This window comes from Vulpes lagopus, chromosome 7 (genome assembly GCF_018345385.1).
Source record: "Vulpes lagopus strain Blue_001 chromosome 7, ASM1834538v1, whole genome shotgun sequence".
Lineage (NCBI taxonomy): Eukaryota > Metazoa > Chordata > Mammalia > Carnivora > Canidae > Vulpes > Vulpes lagopus.
Genome location: NC_054830.1, coordinates 19,939,044 through 19,960,206, shown reverse-complemented (window position 1 = coordinate 19,960,206; position 21,163 = coordinate 19,939,044). Strand labels below are relative to the sequence as shown.

The following is a 21,163-nucleotide window of genomic DNA, read 5'->3' as shown; positions in this document are numbered from 1 at the left end:
CCCGCGCCCGCGAGGCCCGCCGACTAGATCCGAAGGTCCGCTTCAGGCCGGAGGCCGCCTTGTTCGGGCCGGCCGGACACTGGCAGGGCGGACAGACGCTGGGCTGCAGGACTTCCATAGGAAGGGCCCCCCCGAGCTGCCGTCCTAGGCCCCAGGGGAGCGCCTGGCCCGGTTGGGCGCTGCGGCTTGTGATCCGAGCCGGCCTCCCCGGGAGCGCTCGGGGCCCTGGCCGCCGGGGGGCGCCTCGCGAGTAGGTCGGCCGACTGGCACTTGGAGGGGGCTTTCCTCGCCGGCTGCCTCCTTTCGAGTGCGAGGCTTGGCTGGCTGGCGCAAGGCAGGACGTTGTAAGGCTGGCTCTGTGCTCGGTGCAGAGGTTCCTATGGGGCTAAAGGGCTTGGAGCCCAGCAGCGAGGGGCGGAGAGGGGCACTTGGGCTGCTCCCATTCAGTGAATTCAGTGGGTCAGTATCAGGTATTCATCTTTAATTCATTTCACAGCAGTCAAGGGAGTGGGGAAAGGGGGAAAATCAAGTGGCAGATATTTACATCTAAAATTCACATTACTTGTTGGATTTAGAACATGCTACCACAATATATACAGTAAAATACTTCTTGGGACACTAGTACAAATTTTTTTTTTTAACTTTGCTTTCTGGTACAGGTAAGATCATTTTTAAATCACTTTTTTAAAACATAAATACACAAAAGAAATGGTTAGAAGTTTTCTTATTTTAAATAAGCACAGAATGCCAGAGGTTAAAAACACATTTATAGGGCTGAATACCAATTGGACATCACACTCTATACATTTTTTGCTCAAATTCCTGTACAAATACACAGCATTCAAATAGGTATTTACAAATAAGCTTGAAAGAATGAAAATCAGTATTTCACAATCTTTTCAGAGGATTCTCATTTCTGACCTCCCACTTCCCCTCAGACTGGCGTTCTCCAACGATAGGGATTTGGATTATGTCCTTTTCATCCAGTTAGGGAAAATGGAAAGGGAAAACACAAACCTAGTTCACCTTGCATAAAAAAGCAAGGCCAAAGCAACCCACACTCCCCTCCCTACTATCCTGTGCTACCAGGTGGAGAAGGTCGATGTTCTTATGTGATGACTGCCTTGTCCAGGGAGTGATGTTCAGAAGTGCCCTAAGATCTAAAGATGCCCTCCTACCTAAAACTCATACCCAGAGCTAGCCCCTGACCCTGTAACACTTGTGAACACCAGATGCTTCAGGCCTGCCCTCTGATGTTGAGGTTGCCATGACTGACCCACTCTGCCTGAAGCCAGCCTTACAGTATCAGAAAGGGCCCACACTGGTGAGAAACACCCTCCAGATGCCCTGAAGGTAAGTGGCCCTCCATCTTTCCCAATAAGTTACTTGCTGGTATTCCTGTTCAGTAAGCTGGCGTTTGTTTAAAAGAGAACACCCTGACTGGCCTTGTCTGTTTGGAAAGAGGAACTGTGGGGAAGGGATGGGATCTAGGGCCCCAGGCCTGGCCACGGAGGTCAGGCCAGTAGAACTATGGGAGAACACACCTGCTCAACAAGGAGAAGGCTGCCTTGTGACCATCAAAGTTAGGAACTCAGGCAAATGAAAGAAAAATATTTTATCTGTAGGCTTTTTTTTTTTTTTTTTAGAGTAACTTAGAAGCACCCTGGTAAAATACTATTACCACCCCACCCTATCCCCCAAATAATAAACCAAGAGGAAAATCAGTGCCCTGACCTGAAAGAGTTTCCTATAAAGATACCTCTGCACTCTTCCCAACAGACTGGGGAGGCTGGAGAAACTGCCTTCCTGCCCGCCCGGAACCCTGAGTGCTGGTCCCTAAGGGCCTAGAGCAAGGGGTGGGGGGCAGGGACGACTGCACTTGGCCACTTGGGAGAGGATAATTCAACCTGCATGGCTCTCTGCTTCCAAAAGGAGGAGCTCCGTCCCACCCCCTTTACCCAGGAGCTTGCTGAACCTGACCAGGAGTCCTCAGGGCTGGAAGCCTGGCTGGGCAGCCAGCCCCACGGCTCAGAGGTAGTGCTGAAAATCCCTGATTCAGGAGCTGGATGACAGGCATTCTGGCCACTTCTGAAAGTTCAGAGGATTTCCGGCCCCTGCCACACCCTAGCCTCATTACTATGCCAGCTCTTTTCTCAACACTTGGCCTCCTGGGCCCTGGGGAGGAAGGTGGCTAGGGTCATCACTCTGGCTCAACACCCCTCCCACAAACCCCAGAGGGCAGAGAATCACCTTTGCAGATCCATTTGCCAAGGGGGCTCCTGCAGGACATGAGGTGTATTGAGAGTGGAAGTGAGCAAATGGTCAGAAATAAAAGTGATGGAGGGAAAAGTCCAAGGTAGAGTGGGAGGCAGGGCTGGCCCATGGAAGCCTGGCAGTGTGCCCTGGGCGTGCAGTTAGGCCAGGTCACATGCCTGAGCTGGCAGGATGGCCCAAGCAGCCCCTCAGTTGCACACTCCTTGACTCAAGACTGGGCAGGTGGGTAGGCATTTGTGCAAAACGGCTTGTAGCTCCCCTGTCCACCTGTGACGTGTAGTCCACGTGGTCCTTGCAATCCCTGAATACAACCATGAGCTCTTCTGTCCATGCAGCAACGGAAGAAGTCCCTAGTGCAATTTCCATTCTTCTGTGCATCTCTGTCCTGGAGGGAGGGCCTGGGCTCCTACCTCTGGGACCCACAAAGCTGCAAAGCAATTCTGTCTGTGCAATATCTCCGAATAGCTCCACGTGGTCTGGAACTGCAGGAGGAAGAAAGCATCTACTGCACAAAGGAAAGAAAGGAAAACCCATAGAAATGGAAACGTAGAAAATGAAATAAAAAGAGAAGCCACAAGCCTTCATGCTGCTGCGGCCTCTGCACATGGCAACACACGAGTTCACGGCAGTAGAACGTAGACTCGGGGTGGTTCTCTCCTGAGTGCCAGGCCTCTCTGGCTCCCTGGCGGGGGGGGACTTGCTTTTCCGACCTGGAGTGGTTGGGCAAGCTGCTCACTGAGGGCGGCATCATAGCCACCCCCCCACCCGCCCCTCACTGTTCCCCACGGCCGTGCTCCCATGCCATGCGGGCCTGCTCTTCCTTGGCACTCCCGGGGGGCAGCGAGGCTTTGCGGTGCAGGCCTCGAGGCCTGTCGGCATCTTCACGTAGCAGCACGCCCTCATCGTGCTCTAGGGCCGGCAGGCGGGTGTGGTAGGGCTTGGGGGGCAGCGCAGGCGGGTCCATGGGGTCCTGAGGGATGACGCACCCTGGGGCTGAGTGGCTTCGGCATGGCTGGGCCTTGATGGAGTCCAGGACGGCGGACTCGGAGAGGCTGTAGTGGACAGGGAGGTAGGGTGGCTCAAGATCTTCATCGGCGTTCCAGGCCTGGCTTGGCATGGAGTCCATGGTGTCGGTTCGAGGTGGGGCCTCCGAGGAGTGCCCAAAGTTACTCTCGCTCAGGGAGGACACGCCGCTGCTGGCACTGCCAGACAGTGTAGAGTTGCTGCCGTCCAGACCCGACTGGGGGCTGGTGGGGGAGGCCGGGATAGGGTGGAGAGGAGACTGCAAAGGAAAGGGTGGGCACGTTAGAACCCCTTCTCCAGGTGGGCTGGCTCCCGTGGGAAGAGAGGGCCAGGCACTTGTACACATCAGCTGTACACATGCATCTTTAGCAGCCATCCCCTGGCTCCCCCTGCCCCCAGCAAGCTAGTGGAGCCCCAGAATCAGCTGCATTTGTGTGGGCAAAAATGGCCCTGCCCTGGTTGCTAGGCACTTGTACCCTGTGGCTCTGGGGTGCTGACAAAAGGGCTGGGTCATCAGGCCATTGGGGACAGCAGAAAGAATCCTAGGGACCATGGGCCAGATGAATGCATTCTGCTGCTAAAATCTGTGACAGAGTCCATCTTTTCCAATGTGCAGAAAAATGAATGAGTTTTCACGAGGCTTTGCTGCCTCCTGCTTCTTGCTTTTAACTGGACTCTAGTTTAAAATGCTCTACCACGGGCATATTTCTTTACTTGTTGAAGGGTAGTGTGCCAATACCCCACGGTGTCAGCAAGGAGCCCCTCCAGCCCCTCACTGCCCCTTGCCCATGCACTCTGTGCTCTGGGTCCCACGTGTTGCTGTCCCCAGGACCCTCTAACCTCCCTGTCCCTGTCACTTTGGTTGCAGGACACATCAGTCATCTGCATCCCGAGCATGGCTCTGGCTGCTCCCAGCTTCTGCCAGGTTGGGAGCTCTGGGACAGAGGAGCAGGGGAGGACTGCAGTTCTTTTTGTAGAGCCAGGTGATTCCAGAGGAGATGAGAAGATTCTTCTCACACCCTGGTGGGGCTGTTGCTTCAGTACATTACCTTGCGCAGAGTCCGGGCAGGCAGGGCTGGGGGGGTGTCACCCAGGGGGTGGTGGAAGGCGTCAAAGTGTAGGGAGTAATGACCTGCAAAGGGAACAGAACCAGAGCCTCAGCTGGGGCCCTTCTTGGGTTGTGTGCCAGCATATCCTGCTGGGCCAACTGGGCAGCCATAGGAAGAGGCTCCTGGGGACCCCTCAGCTTGAAGGCCACAGAAAAACCTCTTTTCACTGGAGTTCTCCAAAACAGGCTCCTGGAGTAAAAGACACCTGTGCCACACAAAAGGTCAAGAAAGTCGAGTATGTCAGAGCCCATGGAACGATGGGCTGCAAGCAACTGCAGCTCTCTAACAAGTTGGTAGGCAGCGGGCTCAGCACAGTGAGTTCCATGGTCTTCAGCCCCGCTGGCTGGGAAGGCATTACTGAGTTCACCTGCTGTACTCGGAAACCTCACTGACCCCAAAGCCCAGCAGGATCCTTCCTGTGGTTGGGATGTGTTTTCTTTTGCTGAGTCAGCCCAGAGAATGGCCCATCTTCTTAGTTTGGAGGGCTCTGCTGCCCTTGCCCCTGAGTAGAGTCTGTCCCAGGGATTATCTGGGGGACCCGCTGGAGGTCTTCTTACCATGCAGGCTTCGGGGAGGCACTGGGGGGGCCAGGATGTGCCCCATGTGGGCAGACAGGAAGGGCTGGGCCTCTTGGGCTCCGCTATCCAGGCTCCAGCTGCTGGGGGCTGCTGGCACCGCTGAAGGGTGGAAACAGATGGCATGAAGGGAGGTTACTTCTTGAGCCATCCTCAAGGAGAAGCCTGTCCTACAGCCTATGGCTTCTCCAGGTGTCTGCTAAGTACCCAGCACATGTGAGAACGGCATGCTAGCCTCTAAAAATGCTGGCCAAGTGAGACACTGTAGCCCATGAAGAAGGGACAGAAGCTGCTTAAGAGGATGGCAACAGAGGGAACTGACATCTGAAGAGTACTCGGGGAGAAAGCTGAGAGGGCAGCAAGAATCAAACAGCAAGAATCTGCCTCTGGGACTTGCCAGGAGGAGGATAGAGAACAGAAGAAGTGAGCAAAGCAGAGTGGAACGGGCTGATGAGAGAATGCAGACATACAGCAGGCCATAGAGCTCCTCCCCAGAGCCAGGTCAGGGCTCTCCAACTGCCCTGGCCCAGTGGGAAAAGCAGGGAGCATGGTGGGTGGGAGCCAGAGACCACCCCTCCTAGAGCTAGTGCACGGATAGGGGGTGGGCAAGGGCTGTCTTCCAAGGTGCCTGTGGTAACAAACAAGCTGTGCTCATCTTACTACTTCTCTGCCTACTGCCTGGGTTTGGGAAGCACAGGGGTTTTCAGGCAAGGACTAGTGTTCACTGTGCCTGCTGGAGGAAAGAGTATACAGCTCAAGAGCTGTGGCTCATGTCTGGCTGGACTGGCAGCTTCCCAAGAAGAGGGAGGACTATAGAGCCAATGGTGCTTTTAGGCCTGCAGAGAGGCCCAGTTCCTGGCACCCACATGTCATGGATACAGGGTAGAGTGGGCACTGGACAAGGGGAAACCAAGAGTGTCTACCTATGCTAAGGAAGGAGTTCAGTGCCAGAATGCTTCCCCTTCGTCCCCCAGCTATGGCTAGGGTGAGTGACTTTGCAGGAAGGGAGACAAAAAGAGGAATGGCTGGAACTTGAACTCTGAGGGTGCTACTCTGCAGGATGTAAATCCTGTTGGCCAACAACTGGAGACCAGATCCCACTGACAAGAAATGTACCTTTTCTCTGATGGGGCCAGGCAAGCATAATATCCCTTTGGGGCGGTCAGCAGCAGGGAAGAAGCTCACAGTCCAGGCACCTAGGTGCTGGCTTTGTTCTGAGGCAGCTATAACTAAACTGTGCCTCAGGGGGCTGGAGTTTAGAGTCTCCATGCTCCAGGTACTGACTGGGGAAAGCTAGGGCCTGATGGGACCTAAGAGGTTCAGGAAGGGAAGGAGCTGGAATCTAGCCTTCGAGAAGGATGTGGCCAGGAGCAGTCGGGCCCACATAGTCTGGGGATAAGGTGGTGATGTCCTTTCTCTTTCCCCCATGCTTCTGGAACTATAGTGGGCCTGCAGCAAAACACAAAGTAGAACTCCACTGTCTGAACAGCTTCAGTTCTCAGGACCATTCAGTGTCTTGGGATGGTTGATGGCGGGTGGTAGGAGGGAGGGAATGGTGGTTACCAGGTGGGCAGACCCTCAATTGTGACTAAAGAGAGGAAAGAATTCTGAGTTTGATGAGCACCACCAGGTAGATTCCACCATAAAGCCTCCTCAGGAAGCCAGGAGCACCGGAAGAACAGGACAGACCCATTCTCACATAGGCTTCCTCAAAATGGAGCAGGAGCTTCTGGGTCCTCAGCACTGAAGCTCTCTATCTCCAAAGAGAGAGGTTCCAAAGAAAGTCACCTAATGTCAGAAGTTAAGAAGCTTGGAGATGGGTATGGGCAGCTTCCTCAAAGGGGTGCTAACAGTGCAAGACCTCACATGTACATCTAGGCCCTGGAAGACCTGTGGGGCCATAGAAGTTCACCCACAAGAGCCAAAAGAAACCTGCAGGCAAGGGAGGCTATGGGGGAAGAAAGCTGGCAAGGCTGCAGTGCTTTACAAAGGGTGCCTGCTTGAGTCACTCCGTGTGAACCAAAAGTCATCCAGTTCACCTTGTAGCCTGAGATTAGTGAGTAATGAGGCCTATGGACTTTTGTTATGTGGCACAAGTACACTGGGACTAGTGGAAAATCTAAGATAGAGTGACTTAGCATAGGAGAGGGGGGGCAATCCCTGCTGTGGCCTGGCCATTTCTCTCTCTCTCTGTTTCTGTTAACAGAGGTCCAGCACTGGCCTGAGGTCCCCACTGCACAGCCTACAGCCCTGAGGGCAGGCTTATCTGGGCTGGGAGTCACTGGCAAAGAGAGATGACTACAAGTGAGAGGTGGAGTCCTTGTGGGACTCAGGATCCTGATGATAAGAATGGTGACAAGTATGTACAGCTCCTGCCCTGGAGGATCCAGGTAGAGACTTAGGGAGCTATTACTCTGGCCTGTGTGTTCCCACTAGGTAAATGTCTCATTTGCTGCCCTCGAAGTGCCGGCATTGTGGAGTGGACGTGCTTGCAGTGGGCTCAGACTCTTTCCTTCCCACACCTGTGGTGGGCGTGTCCAGCTTCTTGCTGCAGCCTGGTCTGAGGCCTGATGCTTTTCTGTGTCCAGCTGGTGTAGAGTCCTGGTCTGGCCACCAGCACCCATTTGAGCTCTGAGCCTGTCTGTGCTCTTGGCTAGCTGTCAGAGGGCTCCGCATCTCAGGTGAAGAAAAGGCACTGTGGATTTGGGCCGCTGAGGCACTCTGTAACAGGTGCAGGGTCCAGGTAGGCTGCATATTTCAGGGATGTGCCGCCTTGAGGCTAGGAAAGCATCTTCAGCCGGAATCTCCGTGGTCTTTATGGTTGAGCACCTGGTGCTGATGTCCACCAGCCACTGAGGCTGTGGACCTTGTGTCTGGTCTCCTTAAAGAAGACACAGAGGCCTGTCCTCAGTGGTGAGTGAGGAAGGAACAATGACAGTGGGGATAGCAGACAGCAGTTGGTGAGGAGGTGCAATGACAACATGACAGCTTTTTAAGGACAGGTTCTGATGGGACAGCAGGTTGTATACCCAGGGACTGAGTGTGCCCTACACTCCAACATATGGGGGAGAGGGAGGGGAAGCTACAGGGAGGGGGGCTGGTCTGGGCCAGGTTCTGGGTGGCAGGTGTGCTAGCACAGTCCTCATAAAGGTATTGCTCTGGGTTAAAATGAACTCAGATCTCCTCATGTGAGGCTTTGGGCCAAGGTCCTGTGGGTCCAAGTCTGCTTCTTCCATCAGCTTGCTATGGCAGAACACCACATAAAAGTGCACTATCCACACAGCCTCTGTTCTAAGGATTGCCCAGCCTCACGCCCAAGCTGATGGGCCTGCAATGTATAAGACGGACTCACAGCAGCCACTGGCCAGAGTGGTTACAGGAAGACTAGACTCAGAGTACCTGGGCCTCCCTTAGAAATGACTGTCTCTGGGAAATTCACTTTGCCATGGTCTGTCCTTCCCATTCTTCTAGGGGCTTGTTTGGCCCAGGCCTATTCTGGACAAGAAGGAGAGGTACCTGAGGGCCCAAGCTGAGAGTGACCAAAGGGGCCACAGGGCCGGCTGAGTTCTGAGGCTGGTTGGAAGGAGCCCAGAGGAGTGACTGCCCACAGCCTGAACACAGCAGCCTGAGTTTCCATAAAGGTGGGCTCAGGGAAGGTGGAAGCTGGAGCCTCTCTGAGGGTGGACCCTGGGGAGGGAGATCTATAAACTAACAGGATCAAAACTTAGCATCAAGCCAGACATCGGTTTAACAGTGAGCACAGGAGGTGATCAGGACTCTGGACAGACAGACAGGCCTGGGTGTTGAAGTATGGCACAGCCTTGGCCAGTTGGTGCTCAGGGACAAGAGTCAGACGCTCAGGATGGGAAAAGACATGGGGGGAGGCCCCCTGGGAAGGGGAACAATACCTTTTTCAGCCACAGACAGATTGGGATCACTGCAGGGTTTGCAGGATCCGACCACTTGCTGGAACAGGGCCCGCTGGAAATTTGGCAGCTGAGGGAAGGAGAGAAGTATCAAAGAGGGTGAAAACAACCAGTTATACCTTGGGGAGCAATGCTGTGGGCCCAAGAGCCAGGACATTTTAAGAGAAGACGGGGAAATCAAAGCAGTGGTAGGGTTCATGCTTGAGATGTGTTGAAAAGCTCAGGCCAGCCAAAAGAAGACTGTCCCTCGCTGTCTGGCTCTGAGTGCTGCCATGGCAACATTGGAGTCACCTCCCTACCATGCCTGGCTGGGCTCCAAGCTGTCTTGGGCATGGCCAAGAGAAAGGACATAGGCACGTGAAGGTGTCTACCGGCATTCCTCTGTCCTGCAGGGAGACCCACTGGCAGAAAGGGCTGAGGGACCCCTTGACCCCTCAGCAGTGGCAGATTTGGCCTCCTGAGGTCCTCACATAGGCCCAAGTCAGCACTGAGGGTAAGAAAAAAGGGCAGCACTCAAGCCGAGAAAGTCACGGACAGGACCCACTGTTCTGATGCGCAGCTGCCAAGCAGGCCTGTTCCCTCTGCCTGGCGGGACTGATCAGGCACAGAGAGGTACTGCTGAGCAACTCCTGACACTCTGGAACTAGGTAACAGTTGCTTGGAGGTGACTCTCATGGACTCTGATAGAAGGGTAGGCAGGCTGGGTGGGGAAGGAGTTAATCTCCCACAGCTTCTGATTCAAGACCTCTAGGTAGGGTGTCTGGAGAGCTGTGCAAATGGCATGGAATAGTCCCAGCAGCTAGTGAGGGGTTTCCGGTAGATGGATGGCCAGATGAAAGAGGCAGAGTTTGCCCAAGTGAAGATGGCCTTTACACACACACGGAGAAAGGCCATCCTCCAGACCCACATCTACCACTGCCTTCTAGGGACAGGAAAGAGCCAGTTTCCTCCACTAGGGGGAGGAGTCCAGGAGACAGGCAAGAAAGACGGATAGCTACACAGGCAACAGTGGCTCCACCACACCACCATTCTTCCCACAGTTGCACTCCATCTGGCTTGCCGAGCCTCAGAGCCACTGTAGTCCCCATTCAGGGGCCCAGCAGCCTTCTGAGGGTCTCATGGCAGAACGAAGGAGGCACGGAGGACAATACAATAAGCCTAGCAGATGCAATGAGAAAAGCCCAGGCTGACGAACTTGCAGCAGAGGGCAGTCAGGAGTCTGTGTCTACTACCTGTCCATTCTCCAGAATGGCTGCTGGATACATGGCACTGCTTGGGCGGTCCCGGTGTGTGGGCAGCAGCAACATCATTTCCCGGGCGTGGCGGTACTTATCTGGCAGAGAGGGAGAGCCTGTAACCAAGTGAGAACAATCACGCACAGATGACAAGCCACAGATGAAGGGCCCAGCAGGCAAGCATCCTTGGGGCCAGGGAACCAGGGTAGATGTCCCCTCGCAGCTGGGGTGAGGATGAGCTCAGCAAGCACAGGAGGAATGAAGCAGAGCCTGCTGGTGAGATGGGGGGTAGGGGTGCTGAACCTGACGTTCCGGCGGAGGTGGGTATACTGTACACCAGGGTGATGCAGGCCCACTGACAGAGCCCCTTCACCATGCTCAGAGGCAGGAGAACTGAGGACTGGAGCCAGGCCCCAAAGGGCCCCCTGCACCCAGCACTCTTGGGAGATGGATGTGGCCTGGATCTGGGCTCTCTCAGGGGGCCCAGGCATGGGCACAGGCCGGCTTGCAATGGAGTCATCACACAGAGACAGACACTCAGATAACATAGTGGTACAGTTCTTGTTTGATACACTGTGTCTCCATACACTTACCGTCTCCAGACACCATTGGCCCTGTTCTCAGCTGGCTCCCTAGCACCTTTTCCCAGAGGCTTCTCCTTCCCAGATTCCAGGCCCCCAGAGCCTGGTCTCTGCTTTGCTGGCCATCCTACTGCAGCCCCAGAGCCAGACTGGCAGGAGCTCCAGAGCCCTGCACACAGGTGGCTCTCTAGGGTTTCTCACTCTGAGACTTCCCTTCAGTGAACTTGGGAGTCATGGAGCTAGGCTGAGGGTTGTGGGCCTTTAACCCAAGGCTCTTGAGTTGACTTGGTTCACGCTTTTCTCCTGTGAGGTTTCTGTGGTGACCTCTGGCCTGAGGGGCTGTTACAGAGGCCAGATCACACTAGATGTGTGGCCCAGTTTCCATCAATGCAGGCCATAGCTACAGGCCCAGAAACCTGCTAGCCCATGGTTCTTGAGGGGACCTTCCACAGAAACAGAGCATAACTTGCTGGCTTTCCTTGGGAATGGATAATTGAGAAGGCCCTCCACATGTGTACCACTCATTCTGCCAGACACCAGCACATCCATGAGAAACTGGCTGCCTCTGGCTGGCTCAGGTGGTTGAAACCCTTCGGTGGCATGCCCTCTGTGAAGCTGGTGAGCTCATAAGCTCCAACTGAGAGGTGAAGCTGGAGCTCTGGAGGTGCTGTGTCCCTGAGACTCAGGGTCCCTGAGTGTGCAGTGCACACACTGTCAGGGCACAACTATAAAAGGTCTCTCTAGTCAGCCTGCCCCAGGAGTCCTTGAGATAGCCCTCCTGTACTCATTTTAGACTAAGAAGATGAAGCATAAATTCTTTGCAGAAGTCAATATAATAATAATCAGTGACTGTTTAGAGAACAATGGAAAAGAGCTCCTAATCCCACTGATTTCTATAGTGCCTTCCCACCAAGAAACTGAATGCTCCCTGAACCCTGCCATCCACAGCTCTGGACAGGGCTCCCCTCCACTTAATGTGCTCAGAAAGAGATGTGCGCCTTTTCACCAATTCAGTTACATATGACTCCTAATGACACCCATTCTACACTAGGCATGTATCTGGCACATGACATACTGCCTCACTGCGGCTGGCTATGGTCCTTGACCTTGCAGAGCTTACTGCCTGCTTATCAGGCCAACCTCAGATCTGCATACTCAATGTCCTGATACGTGTTGGGGGTGTTAGGATGGAGGGATGGGAAGCCTGCAGGCCCTGGGTGCTCTGCAGAGGATCTGAACCCGGGTGATGGGGGCCTCTCTGGTACTATAACAAAGGGGTGCTCTGTGCTACGGCTGCTTTTCAACTCTACCATCTACTTCTCTCCCACTGCCCTCAGCCCTGGGAAGCCAATCCCATGGGAGCAGAGAGTGATGGCTACTTTTTGTGAATATATTTAAACATCACAAGAACTTTTTTGTCACAGGACTTCTGCACTACTTGAGCTGTGGTCTGGGTAAACCCAAAGGAAGCTAAGTCCCAGCAGGACTGAGTTATTTAAGGAGGATCAGAATCCCCGTTTCCTAACCCCAATTAGTCTTTTCACCACTAGAGGGAGCTACCTACTTACAAGAGTTTAGAGTGTGCCTTCCACGCCTTATGGAAGGTTTCCAAATCAACAGGGACCACAGCAGAGAGTATCAATAGGCTTGGCAAGGAAGGCCACTGGTGTCATGACCACTCCTGGGTGTGGAGGAAGTACTTCCAATGCCAAGGACCCTCCAGAACACCTTCTCCTTCAAGGCCTTCCCTTCCACCCATAACGCCAGAAACAGAGTGGACTGCTTTCTTCCTTTTGGGCCCCCAGAGCATCTCCACTGCATCTCCCACATTATCTGACAATATCAGCTTCCTCTGTGATGTCTGGTCTAGGTCTTCTCTCTATCATCTCTCATAGGGCCCACCGCTGGTAGGTTACATACAGGGCCCATGGTTTCCTCCATATTGGCCTGCACATGGATTGCATGGATGGTGTAGCCTGAAGTGAATCCTGCTCTTTCTTAGTTGCCTCTGCCATCATCACCATACCCTGCCAAGTTCCATTTAACCTTTTTGTTTACTTTGTATTTAATGTCTACTCCAGAAACGGAAAGGCCTTCTGTAAACCTTTCTCTGTGATATTCTGGAGTTTGATCCTGGTGATAGCTTGCCTCCAGAGATGGCAACCATCAATGCTTTCCCTCCAAAACACAAATGCCACTCCTCACATGAAGAGATGGAGTCTCCTTCCCCACCCTGGTATCTAGGTTGGCCTTAGTGACTTGACCAGACAACAGAATGTGGCAAAAGGGACATTCTGGGATTTCCAAGCCTAGGTAATAAGAAGCCTTGCAGCTTCTGCCTAGGTATCTTGGAATGCTTGCTCTGAGAAAATTCAGCTGCATGTTGTGAGAAGCCCAAGCCAGGGTGAAAGGCCCTAAGTAGGGACTCAGGTCAGTAGCCCCAGCTGAGCTCCCAGGTGACAGTTACCATCAGCTGTGTGAGTGAGCCATCCATCCTGGATGTCCAGCCTAGTTGAACCTTTAGATGACTCTAGCCCTAGGTGACATCTGACTGTAGGCTCATGAGAGACTGCAAGCCTGGCAGCAATAGCCAGTAGTTGACTGGCCAGTGAGCTCTGACCACTCTCTTCTCTTGCCATCTCGCACAGTCATTCCGGGAAGCACTAGTTACTACAGCCAAGTATACCATTCTACCACAAATGCTTCTGTCTAAATGGACAGAGAATCAAATTTCACTGTGAGAACTAGGATCAGACTTTGAAAAAGACGCTTGCTCCCAGAGAACAATATTTTTTGCCAAATGATAAGAAGTCAGGCAATAACTGGCAAAATACATGGCTTTTCACAGAGCTTTTTACATCTCTCCTGATTAAGCCTTTCTCAATTGAACAAGGTCTTTTTGATTGTTGTTACTTTTTAGAATAACATTTTCCAGGGTTAAATTTAGTCTTCAAATTGAGTTTTCACACCGTGCATTCACATTCTATTCCTCAAGACAAGACTCACTGTTGCCTTCACTTTGATTTTTATTCTTGCAAACATTTCAATGGGAAAGAACTGAGCTTTCTCATGGACTGTGTGTCTTCTTACTGAGGTGGAGATGTGACAGCGGCCCACCTCTGTGGCAGCACAGCAACATCCACTGCTCAGAGCAGGGCCTGGAGCCAGCCAGAGAGAGAGCCAGGGCTAGGAACCCTTGAGTCCTTAGTGCTCAAAGGGGAGCATTCTCTAAGTCCCAGGGCCGCTTTCAAAGATGGAGCCACAGATGAGAGGAGGACAGGTGGGGCTCATGAGGCCCTCTCCTCTCCCTTCTGCAAGCAGCGCCCTGCCCTCCTTACCTCGGGCACTGGAAGGGGCAGAGGTAATCATCTGGGATGGTGCTGAGTGAGTGGAACTCAGGCTGGAGGAAGAAGGGCTTGCCTGGGACGAGGACAGAACAGAGACGTTGGTGACTGAGCCCTGGTACCTGGGGTTGGGATACGCGAGCTGCAAAGGGAGAAAAATCAGCAGGATAGAGGTCTCAATGGCCAGGATTGTAGGGCTGACCCAGAGTTGGCTTCTTCATGCCATGAGGTGCCCAGACCCGGTGTCTGATGTAATACCCTAGGTCTGATGGAGGCCAGGTTAATGGCTGGACTAAGGGTCACCCACACCACCCATGGAGCAGGGTTGTTGGGTTGACTTTAGTGATGGTGCCCACTGAGGATGCAGGACTTAGCCGTCAGGAATGCCAAGGAAGGAGGGCAATTTGGTGGAGGACCTCTCCCATGGGATCTCTAAGAGCAACCAGGACTGAAGCTAGATTTCCTTCTTGGGAAATAAAGCCTGGGAACTGTGACATGGGATGTGTGGAGGGAAGGCAGTTTTACTGGCTCTGGGTATTCTAAATTCAGAAACTAGAAAACTAAGCAGTGATGCCAGTGCTCAGATCAAATCAGCCAGTAGAGAGGTGAGTCCTCCAGGTATGGTGCCCTGGCCCATTCTCTTTGGACAGCTCTGGTACCTGCATATGATGGTATAGGTCCTCGGGAGCCTCGCCCATGGAGCTGTCACCCAGCATCACCACGTTTCCCGCTTCACTAGATGCGTGTGAGGAGAGAGAGGATGATGAATGGCGGCCTGTGCCCATCAAGTTCATGGGGCTGTGAACAAGAGTGGTAAATAGGGAGGAGTCAGGCCTGGAGCTGAGAAACCTTGCTAGGTGGTAGGACAATGTAAGGGGATGTGTGAAACAATCACCTCGAGCCTCAGCCACCAGTGGCCTGGAGGGTTTCATACCTAATACTTATGCCTATCTAAGGTTTGGAGCAGTTGTGAGCCCAACCTGCTGCTCAGGGTTCCCCTGGTCTGGGAGGGCCAATAGTAGGCTGGCAATATCTCCACCTGGAGTTAAATGGTTTATGGCCACTCAGTCTGATAATAGCAGCAATTTCTCAGAAGGATTGAAAATGATATGCTGAATCAGGTCAAGGATTCCAGGTCCCCTTGCTATGGGGTGTTAGTCTGAGCCAGCAGCCACCCCCTGCTGGGATCTGCTCCTAGGCCAGGAGCATCTTCCTGGAATGGGCAAGCTATTAAATAGCTGGTTGGCAACCATCTGTTGGCTTTTTTACATGTGTGGTCACAGGCTTGCTAATACTCTCCTCTATCAACAGTAGGCAGCCCCTCATTCATTCCTTCCATCTCCTTTATGGAGGCCCAGTCTGTGCTGATTGACTGTTTATGCTGCAAAACAAACCCAAGAGTGAGGGGCTCCTCTCCCTGGCTCCTCCTCTGAGCTGGCCTTCCTGCCCTGGAAACTTGGAGCATCTCCAATTGAGCCCAGACAGACCAGGACTCCTGAGTTCAGAGTATCTACACCTTTTTTTTTTTTAAAGATTTTATTTATTTATTCATGAGAGACACATGGCAGAGGGAGAAGCAGGCTCCATGCAGGGAGCCCGATGTAGGACTTGATCCCAGGACTCCAGGATCATGCCCTGGGCTGAAGGCAGGAGCTTATCTGCTAAGCCACCCAGGGATTCCCCAGAGTAGCTACACCTTGATGTGTTTCTACTTTACCATGCGCTTTTCTCCCTTAAACCGCCTAGTGATCCTCATTCCCCTTGGGATCAGGTCCAAAGGCCTGAATAAACATGGCCCATTTAGAGCTGGAACTGTCCCCCTTCCATGTTCTGGAATCCTGCATTATAGCCACGAGGCTCTGCTGGTGGGGATGACCAGGCTGGCTTATTTACTTCCTGAGGCATCTGCATGTGTCTGTCTCTTTCCCAGATCCTGTTTCATCACCCTCTTAACCTCAGCTCGTTTCTGCCTCACAGACTTCTACTTATCCCTCTAGACTTACCCCAAATGCCCCCTCCTCTGTGGTCTCATGATATCATGCACACTCCTTTGTCACCCAGAATGACTGGATGTGAGCATGGGTTCTGTGGCAAGAGCTGTGTGTTTGCTGTGTGCCATGAGTAAGACAGTATGTAAGCAAGTACACACACCTACTTACTATTTCAGACTTCCTAGCTCTGACCTTTGACATCTAGACTTCCCTCTGTGGAGGGGACCCTCCCCAGCCCTAAGGCCATACCTGTGCCGGTGGGTCATCTTGATATTCTCAGGGCTCATGGGACTATGGGATGCTAGGACATTTCCCCGCGGAGTGCTGGTGCCTGAACATGCAGGACTTAGCTTGTCCAAACCCGGAAACTCCTGTTGAGAAATGAATGCCCCTTCATCAGAGTAAAGAATGAGTAAGTAATTAAGGGGTGAGTGGGCAGAGTGTGGGCTGGTGGTAAAAATATAAAAGAAAAAGAATCTGATACTGTTGGTTGAACCTGAACTGCTGAATACTTTTGGGCAATGGCCCCTTCATGACTAAAACACCCTTCTAATGGCACTGGAGTCTAAACCAGAGGCCAGGAGGCCCTGGGTTAGTCCCACTAAGAGAATGCATCTGGAAGAAGCTGACATTGCTCTGAGTTCATAGGAGTGTGTTAACAGGCATTCTCAGGACAGAATAAGAGTAATAAGAGCTGGGAGCAGGAGAGGAAGAGTTGATTATCAGCTGTCAGACAGTGGGCACCTCTTACAGAAGTTGGGTTTCTTGGATTGTTAAATGGTTCGGCTCTTAGGGACCTGGGTTAAGTTGCCTATGACACAGTCTATGGGAAGATAGGATCCCAAATCCTGATATTAGTCCTTGAAAAAACAGTACAGTTCTATTTTGGCATGATTAAATTCTTATTAAGTAGACAGACATCTTAGCAGAAATTTTTGAACCCAAACCCTCCTGGGTAACACACATTGGTCTGTGTTCCTATCTGTGACTCTGGAGAAACAAAGCACAACTGTCTAAATTCCTTCAATCCTTCACAATCTGTGGGTCATAAGTCCTACTGGGGATGTTTCTGAGCTTGACCTGAAGAAGCAGCTGGTTTTCCAACCCCCTCCTGCCACAACATGGTGAAATGAAAAACAAGCGCAAACTGGAAAAACACCTGCACGTGTTTCCTGGTGACTCTGATGTATGCAGGTGAGTATTTTCTGATTTTTACTGCAGTGACCCAACAGTCTTGCATGGCAGAGAACATTCCTCACCTCATTGGCCAGGCTCCAGTCTGCCTGGGTCACCTGCTGTGATGTGAAAGTTTGCACACAGTAGAGACCAGCCAAGAATGAGAGTTAATGGAATACCCACCAGATTCAGTGCTATTACCCAGTTCTTTACTAAATGGACATCTTAATTTTAAGGGGGAAACACTTTCTCTGCATGTTTCACCCTGAAATACCATGACAGAATCCTTACAAAAAGGACAAATTTCAGGCTCTGGAAAATGTACCCATTTGTCAAACTACAGACAAATTTCTTTTTCTCTTTTTACATTTCATGCTATCTATACCTGTGCAGGAATGGCTGGGGGCCTGAGATCACCAGAACCTCCACCATCAAGAACAAGGCAGGTCAGGTCCACTGAATCTGAATGGTCCAGCTTCCCCCAGCCCAGTGATCATCCCTGAATAAGAAACTCTTGTTTTTGATGGCCTTGCCCTACACTGAACAGCTACTTCCCTTGCCACAGTACCTGGGTTCACACCCCTTGAGATCTGGCAGCCAACCTGTTCAGCAGGTAAGTTTTTCTAGAAAACACTTGGAGTGTTTTGAAAATGGTTGAAAATGGGGTAAGAGTATGTAAACAGGGGGCTCAAGACCACTGAACTCTAGTCCTGGAATACAGGCTCTTCTTTTGCCTGTGTGAATCATTCCTCAGGCCAAACTCTGCCACAGAGGCCTAAGAGCCAGGTTAGAGTCAGGGAGAGCTTCTGGAGCCTGGGCTCACCCTAGGTTTTGTCAGATGTGAGTCTGGGTTACCAGACATGTTGGAGGAAGAGGGATGGACAGACAGAAAGTAGGTAGAATTTGGGAAAGGTAAAGAGAAGGAAGAGGGATGGGGAAGGACATGGCATGCAGATGGCGAGAGAAAGATGGGAAAGAGGGAGATGAGGAGAGAGGGCTGGCTCAGGCTATGCCTTACCTCTGCAGGGTCTTGGGATGAAAAATATCTCCAAAGAGATATCTACGTGTGGGCCTTATACTTTAGCTCTTTTCTTTCTCATATGAAAATCTCTCGTCACCAGCACAGTATCTTGAAAAATGTTCTTTCCCTTGAATCTTACTCCTCCTCAGGGAGGGGAGTGAATGAGGGGATCCTGGGCATCCTTCCCCTGGTTAGAGCACTCACCTCTGCCTCCTGCCCCTCTGTGGTGGGAACAGCTTTCCTTCACATTCCCCACCCTTCTCCCCTTCCTTTGGCTTGTGGCACTCTGCAGGAAATGACACCCTTTTCTACTGCAGCAGGGGCATGACAGGGATCAGCTTACATGGTAGAGACTGGCACGCATCATCTGGAACTGATCAATCAGCTTCTTATGCAGGGGGCGCATCTCTGGGTGCACAAACTTCTCGTGAACTGCCAGCCCAACTCCAAGGACGTGGACCTATTAGGGTGACAGACAAGGCCACTCTGCAAGCCAAGGGGGTAGCCCTTGAGAACTACAGGCATCCTGTGGTACATAGCTGTTCCCTCCTAGCCACTGGCCTCTAAGCTCTGCAAGACATACCTGCTCCTGCATGAGCTCCTTGAGCTGAGTAATTTTCTCTGCATCTCCTGGGTGCTTGGTGATATAATCTTTATCAAAGAAAGCCTGTGAAAGGAAAGGCTAAGTCAGGGAAGACTCTTTCCAGGACTACCACTTACAGGAGGTCTGGGAAGCCTGAGTGTAAGGTGCCTCTTGAAAGGCAGATCCTCCCTCCTCACAGGTATACACACCATCTCTAGTCTGGCCTGCTTGAACCTCCTACAATCACAGGTGTGTTTTTTGTACCTAAGAAGGACTGAAGGTAGCCAAATAATTTAAGCCTGGAGGCTCCCTCAGGGAGCCTGGATGGTCTGGGTGGGGCAGACAGGGCTGGTGGCCAGGGTGTAGGACCACTCTCTTAGCCACACACAACTTGCTTCTTGTGAAGGGCTGAGCTCCAGGGCTCCTCTTGGAGGCCACTTAACACCTTCCATAGTCAGACAGATTACCCATCTGCCAGAGTTATAAAAAAGAATAAAAAAGAAGAGAAGGTCCCCTGGGAGAGCCAGGCCACAGAAAAGGGAGTGGTAGGGAACTTAAAAGCCTTACCCCTGGACCATCCTCAGTCAACTGAGGCACAGTGAGGAGAGGGCTAGTTGGGAAGGCTGTCTTAGGAGGTTGGAGTCTCAAGAAGAGGCACCCAACCCACCTTCCCAGCAAGATCATGGGTTTGGTCCAGGACCTAGCTCACCTCTTGGTAGCGTGCAATGCCCCCATTGACAGCTGCATCGATGACACCATTCAGGCACATGCTGAGCAGGTTGATGTTGCCATGCACCTGTTTGTGTTGATACTGGCTGATGAGGGCCCGTAGCTCCTGGTTCTTATTCTCAACCACTTGGATGGCATTCTCCAGAGGACTTACCTCCACCTGAGGGCACACAGCATACAGTGTCATCTCAGGTACAATGACAACCCTTCTCTTAGCATAGTCTTAAGAGCAGTGGTGATCTAAGACCAGTGGTGCTGATTCCCACCCTTGTTCCTGTGGATTTAAGATTCCTTGACCTCTTTTGAATTTTCTCTTCTGATCTGTGGGTACTTAGAAGTACAGTAAATAGTGAAGAGCACCAGTTCTGAAGTCTGAGAGCTCTGGCTTCTTGAACCTCGGAGAATAGTTTCCACATATGTAAACTGGGAGATTAAAAATACTTGCTGCCTAGGGGTGTTATGAGGATTCAAAGAGAAAAGGTGTACAGCTCTGTATAGGATATAGGCATAGGATTGGCCTGTGGCAGCCCAAGCCAGGCAGGTGGCTGAAGCTCGCTTTCTATCTTCAGTCCTTAAAGGAAGGTCCCCAAAGCCAGGGCTGAGGGTCAGCACATCTGAAACATATCTCACCAGTTCCCTCCTCTCCACTTCGAACCACCGAGAGATGCCGGGCAAGCTGTGGGTGAGGGTCAATGTGGTGCGCTCGATCCACAGGCTCTGTAAGGAGGGCACAGGCGGGTACAGGCCATTAAGCAATTTTTGCTGTGCCTGCCTGCCTGAAGGATAAGACACAGATGAGATTCTGAGAAAGTGGGGTTTGCCCGGCTTTCCTAGAGTTGTTCACCTTGAATTCATTCTCCTTGTCCTTGGGGCCTTTGTGAAAAGGCCTGTCGTACCGGAACTTCCTCACATTGTTGACACGGTAGAAGCTCTTGACGCGATCTGGGACCCTATCCATCTGCAGGACATCCACATAATCTGGAATGGGTGTCACTGCATAGATCTGCAAGTCTGGGCAGGAAGTAAAGGGGAAACCCAGGCTTGCCAGAGAAATGGATCTGAGTACTCACCCCCGTTATCCCCTAAAGGAGAAGAGAATACCACAGTCCCTGTCCCCTACTGGTGGCAGCAGCTGCATCTCAAGGGCCAGATGAAACCCAAGTGTAGTTAGATCAAACCTCCCTATCTGTATCCTCTTCCAGCTCTAGCACTGCATCTCCTGAGCACCAGCCAACATGAGATGTCAATAGCCAAGAAAAAATGGAAAGGGGTCAGGAGAATGCAGGTGCCCACCCTGCAGGAGCAAGAAAGTTGCAAGGGCCAGGGCCTGCCCACTGTAGGTAAACTGTATTTCCTGAAGAAGAATCTTTTAATAACAGTACTTTTTGGGGTCTTTGTGGAGAGATATCATGGGAGTCCACCTGGTCTCCCATCTCTGGAACAAGCCTGTACAGTCATCATGACTGTCATGAGGTCTCCAAGGAAGCTATGTGAAGGGGAGGAGGGGCAGGCTAGTGTTTGCCACCAGACTTCCAAGTGCCACTAAAACCACAGGCACTCCCCATCGCCTTCCCGACTCCCTCCACATCCACTCCC

The 21,163-nt window shown here is 52.1% G+C and overlaps 1 protein-coding gene across 11 annotated transcripts in view; it reads right to left on the bottom strand.

The window, feature by feature from the left end:
- Positions 1-466: 466 nt before the first annotated feature.
- DOCK3 (dedicator of cytokinesis 3) overlaps positions 467-21,163 on the bottom strand; it is a 525,841-nt gene continuing 505,144 nt past the window's right edge. For 7 of the 11 annotated variants that reach the window (XM_041761983.1, XM_041761985.1, XM_041761987.1 and 4 more), the window contains 13 exons: positions 20,412-20,578; positions 20,198-20,284; positions 19,548-19,727; positions 18,839-18,922; positions 18,599-18,715; positions 16,308-16,429; positions 14,727-14,865; positions 14,062-14,209; positions 10,140-10,258; positions 8,890-8,977; positions 4,964-5,083; positions 4,347-4,429; positions 467-3,556 (listed from right to left, as the gene is read on the bottom strand). In XM_041761983.1, coding sequence (XP_041617917.1) covers positions 3,047-3,556; positions 4,347-4,429; positions 4,964-5,083; positions 8,890-8,977; positions 10,140-10,258; positions 14,062-14,209; positions 14,727-14,865; positions 16,308-16,429; positions 18,599-18,715; positions 18,839-18,922; positions 19,548-19,727; positions 20,198-20,284; positions 20,412-20,578 — 1,964 coding nt within the window. In that variant the 3' untranslated portion in view covers positions 467-3,046. The remainder of the gene's footprint in view (positions 3,557-4,346; positions 4,430-4,963; positions 5,084-8,889; positions 8,978-10,139; positions 10,259-14,061; positions 14,210-14,726; positions 14,866-16,307; positions 16,430-18,598; positions 18,716-18,838; positions 18,923-19,547; positions 19,728-20,197; positions 20,285-20,411; positions 20,579-21,163) is intronic. The other 4 variants (XM_041761984.1, XM_041761988.1, XM_041761989.1 and 1 more) reach the window with 4 other exon arrangements.